This window comes from Chelonoidis abingdonii, chromosome 3 (assembly GCF_003597395.2).
Source record: "Chelonoidis abingdonii isolate Lonesome George chromosome 3, CheloAbing_2.0, whole genome shotgun sequence".
In the NCBI taxonomy this organism is placed as follows: domain Eukaryota; kingdom Metazoa; phylum Chordata; order Testudines; family Testudinidae; genus Chelonoidis; species Chelonoidis abingdonii.
The window spans coordinates 120,172,659-120,191,851 of NC_133771.1; the positions used below are offsets into that span (position 1 = coordinate 120,172,659).

Genomic DNA, 19,193 nt, shown 5'->3' on the forward strand with positions numbered 1-19,193 from the left:
GCTGGATCTGTTGGATTCCCATACTCTCCACTTCTGTGAGCATATGGACCATAAAACCTAACATTTCCAGTGTCACACTGTAAAGCTGTGGCTGAGACAGGGTATTCTTCACCTGCATTGCTGATAACTATTTTTGAGCATGTAAGGACACCATGTTAGACACACCCTGAAACACAAACCTGTTGCTAACAGTCTGTGGTAAAGCTTTCCATCTCTCATCCAGCTCTTCGAACTCTTGTTTCATGGCTTTCACGCTTTCTTCAGAAGCTGCTGTGAACAGTGACTCATTTAACTGTAACAGGCTGGTATACAGTGAAGCATGGGATGTAATATCAGCTTGCAAATCCTGGGGAACAGTAGATTGCACATTTTAGGGTAAATACGGTATCATAGTATGCAAGTAAACATGTCAGACTGCAGTCGGCTGGGGAGCTCCAACACACTACTCTCAGTCAAGACTCAGGTATGACCAAATCCTTAAAGGTGTTCAGGGTTTTTAGGACATCTAGACACTCAGCAAGTGCTCAGTACCTCTTGAAGGGCAAAGCTTTGCAATCATTTCTCTGCTTGTGAGCACTTAGTCAAACAAATAGACAATGAAACTGCTTGTGAGACTAAGTGCTCACACAATGGCTGCAAAATCTAGCCCAGAATTTGGTCCTTGTCACCAGTGCTAGAGCTGTGTGAAAAAAATCACACTTTGGCCTGAACATAGAGGAAACCTCTCCATTCTCTTCAGTATTAAAATGAAATTACGTCTTCTTTGGATTTGTAAAAAAGAGCTGCTTTTGCCCAAATGCTTCCCATTAGTCCACTACAACACAGGGATTTGTTCACAGGGAGAAAGTGCCTTAGACCTGTGTGAAATTTTACATTCAAAAACTTAGTGGCAGTGCTGCAAAATCACCATTTCCATTCTGAATGCAAAAGCCCTGAAGTCTTCTCATATATGAAAAAAATACACAAGTGTGTCACCTAAAGAAAATACAGCTCTTCCGTCTGAAGATCCTGTGACACTCATCCTGAAGCCCCTCAGTCCTCAGTGGGTGGTAGGGTATCCTGTAGCACTCTTCCCCAGGAAACAGCATATACTAATTGGAAAATATTTTTTTTTCCTTAAAACCCCCTCTCTGATTTTGCCTGCACTTTGATAAACAACAATATCTTTTCTGAGTTTATACAGCACTTAGCACACTGAGGTCCTAGTCCATGCTGGGGCTCCTAGGCACTATGATAATAAATGAATCAATAAATAATAATGTAAGCGCTTTCAGTTGAGTGAATCTCTACAATTCAACGTCAGCCAGATTGTCAGAGGTCAAATGAGCAGATCCATTCCTATAAAGCTTCAGAAAAGCCAATCTGTAAAAGCAGGTACACTTCTGGGCTAACTTTCAATCCCAAAATTTACCTGTGCTGACTGTAATTCACCTTCCAGTTTGACTCTGTCAGCGGAAACGTACTGCTCTGGAGGTCCGGCTGCAGTTTCACACCTCTCTAACCAGGTCAGGAAGATAGAACGCTCCTTCTCCTGCCTAACAAAAGCACGGCACAGAACATTACCAACTCAAGCGCCCCATGTTCTCTTGGACAATTTGCAGAAAAGTCTCTTGTATTTGTCAAAATAAAGGCAAGCGGGTTACTCACCTCTGCCACTGTGCTAGCAGAGTCTCTAGTAAGGTTTGTTTCTCTTTAGCTCTTCCTAGCAGCTTTTCATATCTCTCCTGTAACACTGTAACCTCTTGAATAGCTTTTTCTTTGTTGCTGACCTTATGAGCAGAGGCTAAAAGGGAGGTCACAGTGTTGTTCAATTTTCCCACAGCCTGGCAGAGATCCTGTTGATAGTGATAAGGAAATACAAGCCACAAATTAATAAACAAACAATAATACCCACGAGCCAACTCCTACTCCTTTACAGGGGCTCAAAGAAGGCCATGAAATTGGTAAGGTTTCTCAACACATGAAGGGAAAAGACATGCACAGGGAGAACTCCTTGCTCTCCGAATGGCATGGAGCATTATTCCGTAACTGCTTGGATTTGATCCATGCTACCCTTTGGGAGGCAGGCCAGGGAAGTGGCAGGACTGTGCTAGGGCATCAATAACTACCAAGATCCAGTGGCACAAATCCTGCTAAAAGCATAGTATCTGCAGCACTGCTACAGCCCAAGGATCATGGAGTTCCTGCATAGGTGCTCCATGACCTTAAAGAAAGGATTCCAACACCTCTGCCCCCCCAACAAAGGTCCACTGCACGATGCTCCTTTTCTCATTAGGTCGGAGAATTTGTCTTCTATTAGAAACAAATAACATGAGCACGTCAGACACAAAGGGTATATAGTATGTGGCTTAAGAATCTCCTTAAACAACTTTAGGGAAAACCCCGCTCAGCTATGAAATGGCTAGATCCTCTGGACTGGACAGGCTGTGCTTGGCACAAGGTTGGGTTGGAGGCCAAAGAGCCAGACTCCCTAACAGCTGCCTAAGGCTGTTCTCATTTCTTATGGGAGCTCATAACCCTACAGGGTCATTCCAGCAGCCGAGGATAGCTACAAAGTAGGGACACTCAGCCATGCCCTATGGGGGGAGGCATGAGAACAGTTACAGGGGATCTACACTATCTTAGGCAAAGGGAATCCTGCACTAAACAGCTCTGCCAGTCTTAAAGCAGCCTTGTCACGTGCCATCTCAGGAGAACTGGGGCTAAAATGTCTACATGGGAACAAACCAGAAACAATAACAATGTTTCTGAAACCCTCCCCCCCACAGAATCCTAAGCTTGAAATAGCAAAGCACTTCTACCAAATGAATTACAAGGTGTGGAAAAGGATGTAATTATAGTACATCACAGAAGAATCAGTCTACAGTGAGTATCTCAAAAAGAAACAAGAAAGGCACAGAAAGAAATGCTAATATTTTAAGGTAAATAAGGATGCAGAATTTGTTCTCAAAAGATTAAATTATCATGGTACAGTATTTATTAGTAATGCTTAAGCACCAAGCCCATTATGACTGCTTAACAAGGAATAATAGTAGAAATAATTTCACCTACTGTATGGCTACATAGCCTACATGCAACAATATTTTCTCCTCACTAAACAGACCTCTGTTGTTGCTACTATCTACAACTTTTTGCAGTTTAAGGGGCCAGATCGTCCTTGCAGATGGCCTTTGCAAGCAGCTGTCATTGATTTCAGAAAGAAGTATGCACACATATCTGCAAGGGCACTCTGACCAAAGATTTGTATTTATTTTCCTAGAGGAAATAAGAGAGAAATAATGATGAATGTATATGTAATATATATAGAGAGAGGTGAACCAAAACCCTGGAGGAAACTCCCCTGAACTTTGGCTTTTTGAAATCTGAATCCAGATCCAAATTTTGCTAATTATCTGTATCTTTACAATGGACGACATCAAAACCCAAAAGGGAAGTGCCTCGAGAGTTCTAGAAGCTAGAAATCGGGTTATAGATACGAATTTTCCAGCTTAAGCCCATGTCTAGTGAGAATAGTCAGTGCGATAAAGGGAAAATAAACAAAAGAAAATCCATTCCTAATCATAGATTTCTATAACCAGAGGTCACCAACCAGTCAATCACAATCGACTGGTCGATCCTGGAGCCTCTGTCAGTCAATCGTGATCTCCAGACGCTAAAAGTCCGGTGGTGCAGCAGGGCTAAGGCAGTCTCCTTGCCTGCCCTGGCCAAGCGCCGCTCCCAGAAGAGGCCAGCATGCCTGTGAGGCCCCGGGGAAGAAGGGGAGGGGCAGAGGTCTCCGTGCGCTGTTCCTGCCTGCAAGCACCACCCCCACAGCTCCCACTGGCCAGGAATGGGGAACTGTGGAAAAAAGAGAGCTGCGGGGAGGAGAGCAGCGGTGCGTGCAGAGCCATGTGTCCTCCCTCCCCCCAAGTGGCCGCATGGACAGGCTGGCTGCTTCCGGGAGCAGTGTGGGGCCAGGGCAGGCAGGGAGCCTGCCTTAGCCCTGCTGCACTGCTGCTCAGGAGCCATCTGAGGAAAGTGGTCGCCCAGTGGAAGCCTGCACCCCTCCCACCCTCACCCCCCCAGCCCTGAGTCCCCTCCCGGAGCCAACACCCCATATTCTCTCCTGCACCCCAAAACCCCTCCTGTACCCCAACCCCCTGCCCCAGCCCTAAGCCCCTTCCCAGAGCCAGCACCTTGCACCCTTTCCTACACTCCAACACTCTGCCCCAGCCCGGAGTGCCCCCTGTCCCCAAACTCCCTCCCACAGCTTGCACCCCTCACCCCCTCCTGTACCCAAACCCCTGCCCCAGGCTTAGCCCGGAGCCTCGTCCACACTCCGATACCCTTGGCCCCAACCCAGAGCCCACACCCCCTCTCACACCCAACCCCCTAACCCAGCCCAGTAAAAGCATGTGAGAGTGGGGGAGAGCAAGTGACAAAGGGAGGGGGGATGGAGGGAGGGAGGGTGCAGGGCCTTGGGGAAGGGGCAAAGTAGATCCTGAGCTGCACTTAAATTCAAAAAGTGATCATGTGCATAAAAAGGTTGGAGACCACTGCTATAAACCAAGACAAAATGTCTTGAAATTTCTCAACAGGAACATTCATAACTATGTGCATTTCTTATCTTTTATTTATGACAATGTTTTAAAATGCAGATGAATTTATAAGTTCTCAAGGCTTGCTTCACTCCTTTATCTGCCCCTCAAGAGCAGAAAAGTCAGCCTGAAGGCATGGGGAGATGTAGTGACAAATCCTACTTTGTTGTGCGACTGGGCTATCTGGGGACGTGTAGATTTTGTGTATTTCCCAAGGAGTCTCCTTTGGAACACTGGCCCAAATTTAAAAGCTGTCCCTTCAGGCAGAACCCCTCAGAAGGCATAGCAGGGTGGGGGTGGTAGCAGTAACTTGCACGCTCCTCCTCAGATCCAGTTGCTCCACAGCCCATGGACGTAAATCAGTTTCTCATCCGTAAGTTATTTCTGTTTTCTGTAAGAAGGTCAGTGTAATATAGGTTCCCTCAATTAGTAAATAAATATACAAGCAGCAGTTATGGCACGTGTTTTTACCATGTGATCTTGAAGAGCTTTGTAAGTATCCGTTGATGAAAAACATGAAGTAGCTGCCTCAGCCAGTTTTGCTTCAAATCTAGACACAGCCTGCTGCACCTATGAAATATATACAAAACAGAGGTTTAAAAAAACTGCAAAAAACAAATTCAGTGACACATTTTAAAAGTGTATGTTTGTTAATAAATTAAGTATCCAGAGCCAACTACAGTTTGACGGCCTGACCCTGTGAGGTGTTCTATGTTTCCTGAAGTTAATAGGAGTCTAGGGCACTCAGCTGCTCTTAGGAGATGCTTAAGCATCTTGCAGGACTGGCCCTTTATGCAAACAATATTCATTCCAAGCTGGTACTGAAGATGGACAATTTCAGATGTCAAGTCTGGACCTGATTTACTGTTGCAGCATCCAGAAGAATTTTTCTGTTATTTTAAAGACCTATAACACTATGGTTCTGCTTTATGATTTGTCTATTTCATTACCTTTTAAATCATTTTAAACAACATTTACCAGTGGAGGATTCAAAACTGCTTAGCTAACTAAAAACAGACCTTAATGCAATCTCTTGTACAATATAATATGGTACTGTATGTGTAACTTTAGGGTTCTACTGGGAAACTACAGACATTCTACACATTGTCTGTGAATAGTCTATTGAGAGTTTGCAGTGTTTACCTGTTTGAGATTTTCTTCATATTTCTGCTGCTGTGATGCATTCCCCGCGATTATCCCTTCCAGACAGCGCGCGTGATCTCGAACCTCTTCCCAGTACCTTCTGAGCTGTGCTAACTTGGCTCTAACATGGGCAGATTCTCCAGAAGTAACAAACTGAGAAAACGACTGAGCTTCCTCTTCTAGACGTGGGATTCCATTTATTTTACCATCTATTTCTTTACTAATAACCTAAAATATAAATAATAATAAATGAGCAGCCACAATAGATTTTCAATTGATCAGAATAATCACTCTCCATTTTCTTTCTATTAGTGCTAATAGTAGTCACAGTAATTTTCTTATAAATCAATATACAGGACAACTCAGAGCTCACCCTACACATACGGTTATAAAAATCCTTATTATATTATCTAAGCTCCCTTTCCTTCTTGGATTTAATGTTGGAAAGCTGATTTAAAAAACATTATCTACAAAAACCAACTAGTGCAGGTTAAATGACATTTACTTTAGTATAAGCAGACAGGATGATATTTAGAATCTTCTGCCCCTTGGAATTGGTTGAATAATTCTGGTTGGGATTCAAGAAGGAAAAATAAATGTAACTTAGTCACCAATTGACATTTAAAATTAGGCTTGACAAATAAACGTAGTAAATGTACAATGAAAAACAAACTACATTGATCAGGAGACAGACAATAAGCGAGTACGAATGTAATTTAACAGTTTGCAAGCATGTGCCCTAAAGTATAAGTAGGAGCATGTTATAAATCAGAAAATAGGTATTTTCTATCTCAATTTTATGATCTCTCAGTATAAATCAGATTAGAAACTTAACTAGGGTGATTCTGCTTCTCAAGCACAGGGTTAAATGGAGAGCCAGATTGGAGTTCAAGACAACATTCTCCTCCAGGGTAGATTGATAGTGGCCTTTGATACTGTTCAACTTGCTCTGGGTCATTGAGCAGAGATCCGGGATAATCTATCATTGGCTTCTGATTTCATTAACTGCTTTGCAGGTAGGCACTAGCTGATCCCAGTTTATCCTATCTTATATGCTTCTATGCTCATTTTCATTGGCAATTAGAGATAAGCATGAGACCTTCACATATGTTGGAAACTTGTGACACCTACACATATTTACTCATTAAACATCTGTGCACATGGAAAACTACATTTTCTTCACCAGGGAAGAATGTTCACTCAGACCACATGGCATGCTCATGAAACTCTGCTCACAAGTAGTGAAATATAGTTCTCAGAACTGGCTGGCAATGAGGAGAGAGAAACCCTCTTTTACTAATGTTGGGAAATGCTCTATCATCCTCATAAATGTTTATGTAAAGGTATACGTGAATGGAAGAATCCCAAAATTGTCATGAAACTGTACCATTCTAGGCACTAGATCTACTCAACCACTGTTATCATGATGATAACAAAAATACAAATTATATTTTACTTGATATTCAAAAATAATTACTCAATTTTGGATGAATAGAATTTTGCAAGATTAGTATCTAGAACAGCAAAGTTATATAGAAGAGCTAGAATGCACTATAGTAAATCAGCAGTTATAAAGTCTATGTGTAATGTTTTGAATTAATTCAGATTATAAAATAACTTTTTTTCACGAAAATAAAATGCTAATGAGAAGTACCAGATTGACAGCACTGGAGCTGTAATCCACTCTCAGCAGGACAGGAATAAATTAGGCAGTGCAAATTTGCACCTACAGTGCACCTAAGAGGAGGTGGATAACTGAGTCTGCCAACAGTGGTACCATTTAATGATAACTGTAGTAGTAATTTCTGTGGAATTAGGAATTACAGTGAAATTGCCTAGGGTGAAACCCTAGCTCTACTGAAAGCAGTGGGAGTTCTGCCACTGACTACAAGGCCAACATGTCAACCTTATTAGACTTTTCACATAGGGGTTAGTGAACAGTCATGCAATGATAATTATATTCATCTGTTCTGGTGATCTAGAGATGAGAAAGTGTGTCTCACACAATTTTTCCACTGAGCTGGTCAAATTGTGACTTGTTTAATACTGTTTACTACACTATAAGCACTATTAGGAATGTGATGCAAAGCAGCAAATACACCACAATGCACAACACAAGTTCTTCAAATGTAGACAGAACTATAAACGTTATGAAAGCAACTAAGTTGGCATCTATTTATATCTCGATGTTGAGGGACACATAGCTAGTTTCACACTTTGTCGTGCATCGCCTTGCTTTTGTTCATTAGGAACACACTCATCTTTATTTCATGTAGCTCCATGTTGAAGAACTTTATTTTATGGTAATTCACTCAAATGTCTATCTATTTAAAATAATTTTCAGTTTGATAAATGGCATTTAGTTGAAGTGTTATACTGAATTTCTTGTAAACTTAGACTGGGATGGAATGTAATCACTGCTAATCTGTTCAAGCACAGCACACAAATAGGTACCAATTCTCCAATCAGATCTGCATGGATGAACTACTATGTATTTGCATAAGTCAGTTAGTCTTCGTGCAGAAGAACCAGTTCAGGGACATGGTTTCTCAGTTATAATATAATGTCATGTGCAATGCAGATGTGCTCAATTTTCTGCATCAGAGTCACTGGGGTTCTATCTAGTAGCTGCTAACAAATAGGGATATATGATTTAATGTGTCTCTGTGAAAAACACAGAGATATTAATTTTACTCAGAGTTTTTTAGAAACATTGATTTAACAACAAGGCAAGAATTCAAGCAGTGCTTTATTTTTCACCACTGCAATCAAGAGATAGATGATTTCATTTATTTAGTATATGTTAATATGATCACAACTTCAGAAATTAATATTCTGTCAAGAAACTCTTCCAGTCACCTGAATCAAATTGGACTTGGGATCCTTTCAAAGATATATTGTAACAGCCTGCAGCAGCCGAACTGCAAGCCATTGCAGAGTTAAAGGGTTTATAGAAAACTCTACATTTTGGGACTTTGGATCCATGAGCACATGCAGGTTGAGAAGACATACCTATTATATTTTTCAGGGGGATGTAAAGTGATCCTTGGAACTGACAGAGTATTTTTGACTAAATGCAACTTTTAGAGGTATTGGGCATCTCTGAGGCCAATAAATGAACTAGGAGAAAATGTGTACCTACAATACTGTACAGATAATTTGGAATTCTGTAAATACTGTAGCAATAAAGGTCTATGGGTGCAGAAGCTAGTGAGCACACTAGTTCCTTTATTATTTCAGCATAAAAGATACACAGAACATCAGGTGCTATAAAATAAGGTGCTATAGCCACTGACTGATGTACATTTTACAATACAAAGGATTTCTACACTCTGTATTAACATACCACATGACTATTTTGTAAGCCAGTGAGCTTCATTCAAAAAAAAAGAAAAAAACTATGGATTAATTAAAATGTTTTAATATTACATACAATGAAGGTTTTGTAGGTATAAATAGTCACTAACAGAGAAACCAGCCTATAATGTTTTCCTTTAGCTCTTGCAAAATCTTTGAGCTTGGTATCTTTGTATACAAAGTGTAACATCTCTACATCATTGTAGCTCTGAAACTTGAGTCAAATGTCTGTTCCTCGCCCTTGCAGCCACTAGCAAAAAAAAAAAAAAAAAAAATGGTTTTAATGCTTAATGTAACATGTGAACCAATCACCTTCATTTGGCTGGTTTGCATATCCAAGGGAGATGATGATGTTTCCAAGGTATCCAGTTCTTTTTCTTTTTCAGTTATCCAGATGGACAGAGCTTCAAAATTATTGCCAAAATGTTCCCACTTGCTTTTCACCATTTCCATGGTTTTAATACTAAAATTAACCAAATTAAGTAGAGAAAATAAACAGTTTAATATAATGAAACTTTTCTTTTGAGGTCTAATTAAAAAAATACTACTTACCCAAATTACAGACAGTTTGTATTTTCAAAAGAACGTTTTTAGAGAATGTAGATGTGTGTTTTGGACCAAAGTCATATCAGACTTTGCACAATTCCATTAATTTCAATAGTGGTACATACAATATGAGTATGTGTAATATCTGTGTATCAAGGAACATATGAAAGCAAGAAATAACAAAGAGGAGCAATCCAGGCACTATATATACACAATATTTTGTGGAATATGAACATTATATGGCTGTACCAGATCCCTAAAAATAAAGGGATCTGCTTTATTCTCTTGTGCTATAAACAACAATCTGCCAGCCTTGCAAGTAGCTGCTTTTTCCGCAAGAGTTAACACTGAGTGAAAGATCGGAAAACTGATGATGCCTGAGCTTGGTCCCAAAATATGTTTTTGTCCATACATGTACATTTTAGATTTGTTAAAACAGGAATAGATTCTGCTTGCTCTTGGCTCAGATCCAAGGCTTCACACAAGAGGTACCCTTCTCCTTTCTCTCATACGCTCCTCCCCCCCCCCCACTGGGTATATCAAAATTAACTCCTTGGTCATAGCTTCAACTCCTCTCAAAAAACAGGACAGTGATTATGAAACCCAGGCCTGCTTGGTGTGGCACTCTACCTTCTCTAGTGGCAGCTAGACCAGATAGTGAGTAATGAACCTGCTATGTGTTGGCTAAGAGAGGTTTGTCTTTTAGCTCAGGCAGATGAAGGTCATGCATTAAGTTCCAGAGGTCCCAGGTTTGATCCCAGCTGATAACAACCAGAGTCTGTCAGTGTTACAAGTGGGGGCTCATCTGGAAGTCTCTGAAGCTCAGGATGTGCTTCCCCAGCTAGAGGAAGTACGTAACCCATGTCTGCTAGATGTGGCACTCTGTCCCCCACGAGATTGATGAGCCTGCTGCAGTCTTAGCTAAGGGGTATGTATGTTTTAGTTCAGGCAGGAAAGGGTCATGCATTAAACTCTAGAGGTACCGGTTTTGATCCTAGTCAACAACAAGGGTCTGTCGACATTACACTCAGATAAGGTGGCAATACGTATCCTAAGTGCATCATGATGCCGGGGATCAGAGTACAGAAATCAAAACACTGAGCAACTGAGATCTGATTTCCTTATGATTCCTTGGACTCTGCAGTATTTAAGGACACTCTATGTCCCCTCTGATCAGCTACAAATCCATGTGCACAAAAAGAATGTGTGTCAGTTTTGCTGTGCAGCTGACCATACAGAGCTGTTATTCTTTTTTCTCCTCCTGAATGTTTTCCCAGAGCAGAGCAATGTGTGAGACCTGCTCTGTTTAGGGGGACATCTTCAATACAAATCTATGGGACCACATTTCTAACCACTGGCACTGCTATTCTGCAGTATGCAAGAGCCACCCCATGACCGTATGTGCAAAATATTCACTTCAATGTAAAATACATGTTTTGCAGGTTCATCTGGTTCTAACGTCCAGTTATACAGGCATGCATGTTTTGCAGGAAGAAGTTATAGGCTATTGGGTAAAGATGCCCTGTTCTATCACAGTATCACAGACATATGACATAATTTTACTTCCAAATGAAAATCTATTCCAAACCTAGGCTGCACGGGAATATGGCCAAACTGTCTAGCTTTCTGCAAGGCTTTATAAAATGCTACCACATTATTAAAAACAAAAATGAATATATATCACTGGCAGTAAGGGGCTACTCAGAGTCTGTTGAATCAAAGGACAGTGGTGGCCTGCTCAATGATGGTGGGAAAAATCACACTAGCAAGTCAATTATTAAGTAGAAAATTATAGAATATTTAATGGTAAATGAATATAGAATTTCACACATTTTAGTGAGGAAGTGCGTGAAGAATGAAACTGCCAATAGCCAAATACATGCTATAGTAGCTATTAGGATCAGGAGTCACATTCGGAAGAAAAAGTGGTTGAACTATAATCAAGCTCTTTCCAAAATTTCAGAATAGCTGGGTAATGATCAATAATGAAATGGCCAACAATGTTGGCATTTGAGTTGCCTTTGGTTAGGCAACCACTGAGATGGACAGTGACAGATCTTACTTCTTGGAACTATTGGGGCAAATTCAACCGAAGACTAACTCCAGTCAGGCAGCATGGGACTGAGATATACTTGGAAGTTTATCTTACAACTAGTGGATCAGACCTCTAGCTTGATAAATCATTGTAGTTCCACTGAAGTAAATGGAGCAAAGCAGATTTGAACTAGCTGAGAATCTGGTCCACTATGCTCGGAAATGCATATGTTTAATGAAAGCTTAAATGTAGGGCTGTTGATTAATCATAGTGAACTCAGGCGATTAACTAAAAACAAATGAATCGCGATTAATCGCAGTTTTAATTGCACTGTTAAACATAGAATACCAATTGAAATTTATTAAATATTTTTCATGGTTTTCTACATTTTCAAATATATTGATTTCAATTACAACACAGAATACAAAGTGTATAGTGCTCACTTTATATTATTACTTTTGATTACAAATATTTGTAAAAATGATAAACAAAAGAAACAGTATTTTTCAATTCACTGCATGCAAGTACTGTAGAACAATCTCTTTATCGTGAAATCTACTTACAAATGTAGATTTTTTTTTTGGTTACATGTCTGCACTCAAAAACAAAACAATGAAAACTTTAGAGCCTACAAGTCTACTCAGTCCTACTTCTCGTTTAGCCAATTGCTCAGAAAAACAAGTTTGTTTACATTTATGGGAGATAATGCTGCCCACTTCTTATGTACGATGTCACCAGAAAGTGAGAACAGGTGTTTTCATGGAGCTTTTGTAGCCGCATTGCAAGGTATTTATGTGCCAGATATGCTAAACATTCGTATGCTTCTTCATACTTGGGACACCATTCCAGAACACATGCTTCTATGCTGATGACAGTCATTGAAAAAATAATGCGTTAATTAAATTTGTGACTGGACTCCTTGGGGGAGAATTGTATGTCTCCGGCTCTATTTTTCCTGCATTCTGCCATATATTTCATGTTATAGTAGTTTTGGATAATGACTTGGCACATGTTTGTTTATTTTAAGAACACTTTTGCTGCAGATTTGACAGAACACAAAGAAGGTACAAATGTGATATTTCTAAAGATAGCTACAGCTGTCAACACAAGGTTTAAGAATCTGAAGTGCTTTCCAAAACCTGAAAGGGATGAGGTATAGAGCATGATTTCAGAAATCTTAAAAAAGAGAAACATTCCAATGTGGAGACTATAGAACTTAAACCATCAAAAAAGTGGTGGTATTTGACTCAGATGACGATGAAAATGAACGTGCTTCGGTTCACACCGCTTTGGATTGTTATTGATCAGAACCCATCATCAGCGTGGACATATCTCCCCTGGAATGGTGGTTAAAGTATGAAGGAAAATATAAATCTTTAGAGCATCTGCAATGTAAATATCTTGCGACACCAGCTACAACAGTGCCATGAGAACACCTATTTTCACTTTCAGGTGATACTGTCAAAAAGAAGCGGGCAACATTATCTCCTACAAATGGAAACAATTTTGTTTTTCTGAGTGATTGGCTGAACAAGAAATAGGACTGAGTGGACTTGTCAGCTCTAAAAGTTTTACATTGTTTTAGTTCTGAATGAAGTTATTTTCTGTACATAATTCTACATCTGTAAGGTCAACTTCCATGACAAAGAGATTGTACTACAGTACTTGTATTAGGTGAATTGAAAAATACTATTTTTTTTTGCTTTTTACAGTGCAAATATTTATAATAAAAATAAATATAAAGTGAGCGCTATACACTTTATAATTGAAATCAATATATTTTAAAATGTAGAAAACATCAAAAATATTTAAATAAATGGTATTCCATTTAACAGTATGATTAATCACATGATTAATTGCACACTTAATTTTTGAATCGTGTGATTAATCATGGTTAATTTTTTTTATTGCTTGGCAGCCCTACTTAAATTCTAAAGAAATTGTTGAGATCACAACATGGTGCATCCAACATTTTTTTGACACTGTATGCCAGTTTCACCTGTATTCAGGCCTCTATAGCTGGGCTTGATAAGAGTTTTTGATACTAACAGCCAGAACTATGTGAATCTACCAACAGTTTCACTAAATGTCACTGCCAAAGCTGAAATATTCACAAACTTGTGAAAATGTATTATATTTTTTCAAATGCAAAATGTCACATTTATTTTTCAGGATTTTCTCAATATTTCCATGGATCTTGATCTTTCCATTTTTACACAAATTTTGGCAAACCTTTTCTTATTTTCACCAGCAGAAATACTTATTGCATTGCCAATGAAAATCAAATTGGACCATTCACTGAGATAAAGGCACTTCTTGACATATTCCTGTGCAGAAGGTGGGAAAATGTGAGACAAACATGGTAATTATGTTGCTTTCAAAAGGTTCTAGTACCTAGAGAACATGACTAATTCACAAGATTGTGCGTGTGGCTTAGAAATAAAAAATTCTATTGGCTAAATACGTCTGGAATCATTGTAATTACTTTGTATTATCAAGCCACTATTTTCTTTATTGGTAGGTATTTGTGTTCTCAGCAATGTTTAGTACTATTCTCCTGGTTATTATCCCATGGCAAGTTGAAATGTACAGTGCCCTTTGAGACTTAACAAGAAATGCTGACAATGTAATGTGAAAATCAGATAAATTCTTATGGCAGAGAGGAAATACTAGGACTTGTTAAGAACATACTCTTCTTCAAGGGTAACTTCCACTTTTTTCACTTGTTCCTGGATTGACTTTGCCTGCTGTTGAAGGGATTGCTTGTTCTTTGAGCCCAGCTGTATCTCAGAGGAGTTCTTCACAAGATTCTCAGCCTGTGCTGCAATGGCTATAGTCTGTTTAGAAAGTTCCTGTAAAGAGGCATCATAGTTATTATGAAAAAAAAGTGTTTTACATTTCCTGATCCTAAATTTATTGTTTTTTCTTCTCCTGTGGGGAGAGAGGGTGTTTCCATGATTATTCATATTTATTTATGGTATGTGTAAAAACTCAAGACCTTTTTATTTTCACATTTCTATTCATAAATCCTCATTTTAGTTAACTATTCCGATCAAACTAAGGAAAGAAACTACTATGATATGACAATAATATTTCAATGTACTCAGTTAAAAATCAGTGTACCAGATGGATTGTGAAGCAGTTTTATTAATGAAATTGCAGAGGGCAGTGTGTCTAGAATATTCATTACATTTAATATCTTTTAAGTGCTATAACCCCTACATATACGGTGGATTTATAGCTTCATGTAGCTTTTAGCTTCATGTTTTTCTCTGTTTCGCATTATTTCCTTTCATACAAGATAATGGTGGATTGCTAGATTGACCAGATTTAGATACAATTTGGTATCATAGTCAACAGGGAAAGGTATAAGCATTGAGAAGAACAATACACTTAGCTAGGGGGAAAAGCAAGCACTATGGGCCCCAACCTGCCTCCATTTAAAGTCAGTACCAAAGCTCTGATTGATATCAATATAGGAAAAGGATCAGGCTTTAGATAATATGAGTTGTGTTGTCAACACCAGAGGGAGAGCAGAAAGAAAAAAGAAAGAGGATTTAGAGAGAGAAAAAAGGAATTAACTAGTGCAGTGTTATGCTGAATGTGAGAAAAAAATCAACTTATTTGGTGAACTGACTTCAAAATTACTTGTAGCAACAGGCTGTTGCTGTGCACGCTCTAGAGAAAAAACACATATCAGAGACACGATCTCCAGACAGCGTGGGAGGGAAGTTAATAGTTTTGTTTATATCTACCCTTAAATTTATAATACTTGTATTGAGTAAACTAGTAAAGCTCAGGCAATTACTTTATTCTCCATATATGTGCTTCACTGGCAGATATATTCATTTCAGCGGTGAAATTATCATTTAACTCCTTAAGGCACTATACTGTCTCCAACCTGCATTCACAGCTTTGACAGACATTAATGGGAGCTTGGAAGTGATGTAGCTCGAAAGTTTGTCCCTTCCACCAACAGAAGTCGGTCCAATATAAGATATGACCTCACCTACCTTGTCTCTCTCATTAATGGAGAACCATACAGAGATCAAAAGACAACTTTTGGCACTACTTGTTAACAAATAAGAACAGTGTCACAATTCCACTAATTCACACAGTGGTATTTATACCTTTGTCTGATCCAGTTCTGATGAGAGGCTCTCTAAACTGCTAAAGCTTAAGATCCGTTCAAGTGCAGAGCTTGCTTGCTTAAGATATTTGACTACTGTTTCTTTGTCTCTTTCAAACTGTTCCCATTTGTTTACTGTGACCTACCAAAAAAAAAAAAAAGACAACAGAAAAGAAGTCAAAGGTTACAGACCTAAATGCAAAATACAGCCATCTTTTTTTTCTCTCTCTCAGAACCCGAGCTACACTACAGACACAACCATCTAGGAGACAGTTATGGTCTGGTTGATCCCTGGCACGTGCTCTGTTTTGCTGCATAGAAAAGCACAGTTCTCTCTAGTACATTTCTCTCTGGATTTTAAGAATGTATCTGAACCTACTAAAGCCTCAAGGCTATATAAGTAAAGGTGGAAGGACTGGATCTCTGCTCAATGATACCTACAGAATTAGAAAAAAATTTGGTTAAAAAAACCTGAACAGGCAAAATGGTAATTGTATTAATACCAAGCTGAATATAGAGAACTATCTGTTCTGTTTATCTAACCTAAATTTTGGTTAACATGTGGCATTTGATTATTAGCTACTCCATGTTTAGAACCCAACCTAGTATCATCAGTGTAATGAATATTTCCTTGAAGTGTCAAGTTTCTGAAATAAACTGAAGCCCCTATTAAGACTTGGCTGAAGGTGGACCTTTTAGAAATATCCTAATTTGCTTCCACCAATAATTACAATTAAGATGTCTTCTAATACTTTGCAATGTCAATCATATAGTTTTAACCGATCATAACAGGAAATAACCGTGGTGTCTTCAAACCTCCAAGTAAAATGACAAATCCAATGGCACGATCACCCTTGAGCAGCAAAAACTGAAGGGCGGGTGTAGTTTGGTGAATTGATCTTAGGGTCAGGAATCAGGAGGGAGTCAGTGATTTGTTCTGTGAGTCATTTAATTTCTCTGTGCCTCTGTTTTCTCATCTATGAAATTCAGATATTTCATATAGCAGTTGAGAGGTTTAATTGTTTGTGCAGTGCTGTATATATGGTCGGTATTATTATCGAATGCAACCTAAATAATTTCACTACAGTGCAGTATCACCCTTCATGAATAAATATACCACATAATCCCGATCTAAAAACAAATTCATAGGCATTTTGTTTATTAAATGAGAATTAACATAGTCAGTTAGGACTGAGCTAGAAGCTAATAAAAAATTAAATGACGTACTATAATCCAAAAGGGTTCCCACATTTGGCTCAAACAAGGAAAGAAAAGTATCAGGAGGAAGGCTGGGTTCTGACTGTGAAGTTCCCACATACCAAGTTTCAAAGATGAGAAACTGATCACAGGTTTGTTAAAAATGTTAAAATGTAGAGAAAACGCAACTCTCATCAGATGGATACAAGAGCAAGTTAAAGAAAAGGGCATTGACTTGTTACCACTGGAATAAGTAGAAAGTTGTCAATCCTGTAACTAAATTTCATGAAAAAATGGGAAAACAGAATACAGGATACTCATTTCTGTAATGTTACATGCAGAACACTCACCTGTAATTTTTCTTCCCGTTTCTCCATATTCTGCTGCATGTTTTCTAATGTACTTTCCAGCTTCTGTAAATCTTCTTGCACTGTGCTAGGCAGTCCTCCTTCAATCTGCAGCTGCTTAGCTCGCGCAATCTGCTGTTGAACATCTTGCCTCTTTGCACAGAGCCTCTTTGTCCTTTGCTAGAAGCATTTATTCAAGAGGATTGATACAAATTTAAATGATTCTTAGTTAAGTGTTGAAAACAGGCACAACAGTAACACACACACAGCTTTCTGTATGTGTATATCTATACAAAGGGAATAACAGACAAAGGGCTACACTATCTCCTCCCTGAATAGAAAGAGAGTCAGAGGGCGAGGAGACATGGAGCCTTTTTGCCCTGCTTGTGCACCCACACAGAAGGCAGGCATAAGCTGGCTACCAAGTAGTGAGTAATGGCTGGAGGCTGGCTCATGCTGCTTCACTACCCCCTGCCTCCAGAGCACCTTTGGTTGTGTTGTGAACATGGCAGTAGCCCTGCTCCTTCTCTGTGTCACTCCCCAGATGCAGAGCAGCACTGAGGGAAGTACACTGTATAGCCACACAGCCAGCAAACAGCAAATGCCAAAGCTCCACCCCCTTGCATGTCAGTGTCCCACCCACCTCCAGCTCTGCCTCGGACATGTCCCTTTGCTGGGGTTTATGAAGGAATCCTCAGAAAGCAGCCTGCAGCTGTCTGTCTCAGTTCTCTTCTGAGCGCAGCAAGTTCCAGGGCTTTTAAAGACCCCATTTGTACCACTGCCCCCATCTGCCATACAGGGGCCGGGACAGGGTGAGAATTTCACCCATGACTCTTCCTGGCTTATGAAAGGATAAACCTGCCAAGTCTCTGTGAGTAGTGCTCCTCTTTCTGCCTCTCTCAGATTGGCTCAGGTTTGCGGAGCCTTAAAACCCCAGCACATACAGCAACTATAACACAGATGTAGTTTTTACAAATATGACACGTGCTGTACAGAAACAGAGCTACAACACAGCATCCTCTGTTAGACAACAAGGCACATCCAACTGTACAGAAACATGAATTAATAAACACCATTTACACCATGCACCAACACTGATAATAATGTGATTCTTATTAAGGAAGCCCCAGAGTGACTGTCACACAATACAGCCTTATTCTACAGCCTGTAATAGAACATAACCCTCAACCTTTATTAATTACTAATAGTAGGAGTAGTAGTATTTGTTGCTATGATTGAAGTGAACAGGAACAGTTAGCATAGATTCACCAAGGGCAACTCATGCCTGACTAACCTAATTCACTTCTATGATAAGATAACTGGCTCTGATGATGAGTGAAAAGCAGTGTACGTGTTATTTCTTGACTTTAGCAAAGCTTTTGATACAGTCTCCCACAGTATTCTTGCCAGCAAGTTAAAGAAGTATGGGCTGGATGAATGGACTATAAGGTGGAGAGAAAGCTGGCTAATTCATCGGGCTCATCGGGTAGTGATCAATGGCGCCACATCTAGTTGGCAGCCAGTATCAAGTGGAGTGCCCCAAGGGTGAGTCCTGGGGCTAGTTTTGTTCAATATCTTCATTAATGATCTGGAGGATGGCGTGGACTGCACCCTCAGCAAGTCTGCAGATGACACTAAACTGGAAGGAGTGGCAGATACGCTGGAGAGTAGACATAGGATTCAGAGGGACCTAGACAAATTAGAGGATTGAGCCAAAAGAAATCTGATGAGGTTCAACAAGGACAAGTGCAGAGTCCTGCACTTAGGATGGAAGAATACCATGAACTGCTACAGACTAGGGACTGAGTGGGTAGGCAGCAGTTCTGCAGAAAAGGACTTAGGGGTTATAGTAGACAAGAAGC

The 19,193-nt window shown here is 39.6% G+C and overlaps 1 protein-coding gene across 10 annotated transcripts in view; it reads right to left on the reverse strand.

Moving 5' to 3' along the window:
* The window catches only part of SYNE1 (spectrin repeat containing nuclear envelope protein 1), a 498,327-nt gene that overhangs the window by 285,863 nt on the left and 193,271 nt on the right, over window positions 1–19,193 (reverse strand). For all 10 annotated transcript variants that reach the window (XM_075064060.1, XM_075064059.1, XM_075064058.1 and 7 more), the window contains exons 28-36: window positions 17,335–17,511; window positions 15,789–15,929; window positions 14,350–14,510; window positions 9,390–9,540; window positions 5,721–5,948; window positions 5,049–5,147; window positions 1,648–1,835; window positions 1,412–1,535; window positions 180–346 (exon numbers count right to left, since the gene is read on the reverse strand). In XM_075064060.1, the coding sequence (XP_074920161.1) occupies window positions 180–346; window positions 1,412–1,535; window positions 1,648–1,835; window positions 5,049–5,147; window positions 5,721–5,948; window positions 9,390–9,540; window positions 14,350–14,510; window positions 15,789–15,929; window positions 17,335–17,511 (1,436 nt within the window). The remainder of the gene's footprint in view (window positions 1–179; window positions 347–1,411; window positions 1,536–1,647; window positions 1,836–5,048; window positions 5,148–5,720; window positions 5,949–9,389; window positions 9,541–14,349; window positions 14,511–15,788; window positions 15,930–17,334; window positions 17,512–19,193) is intronic.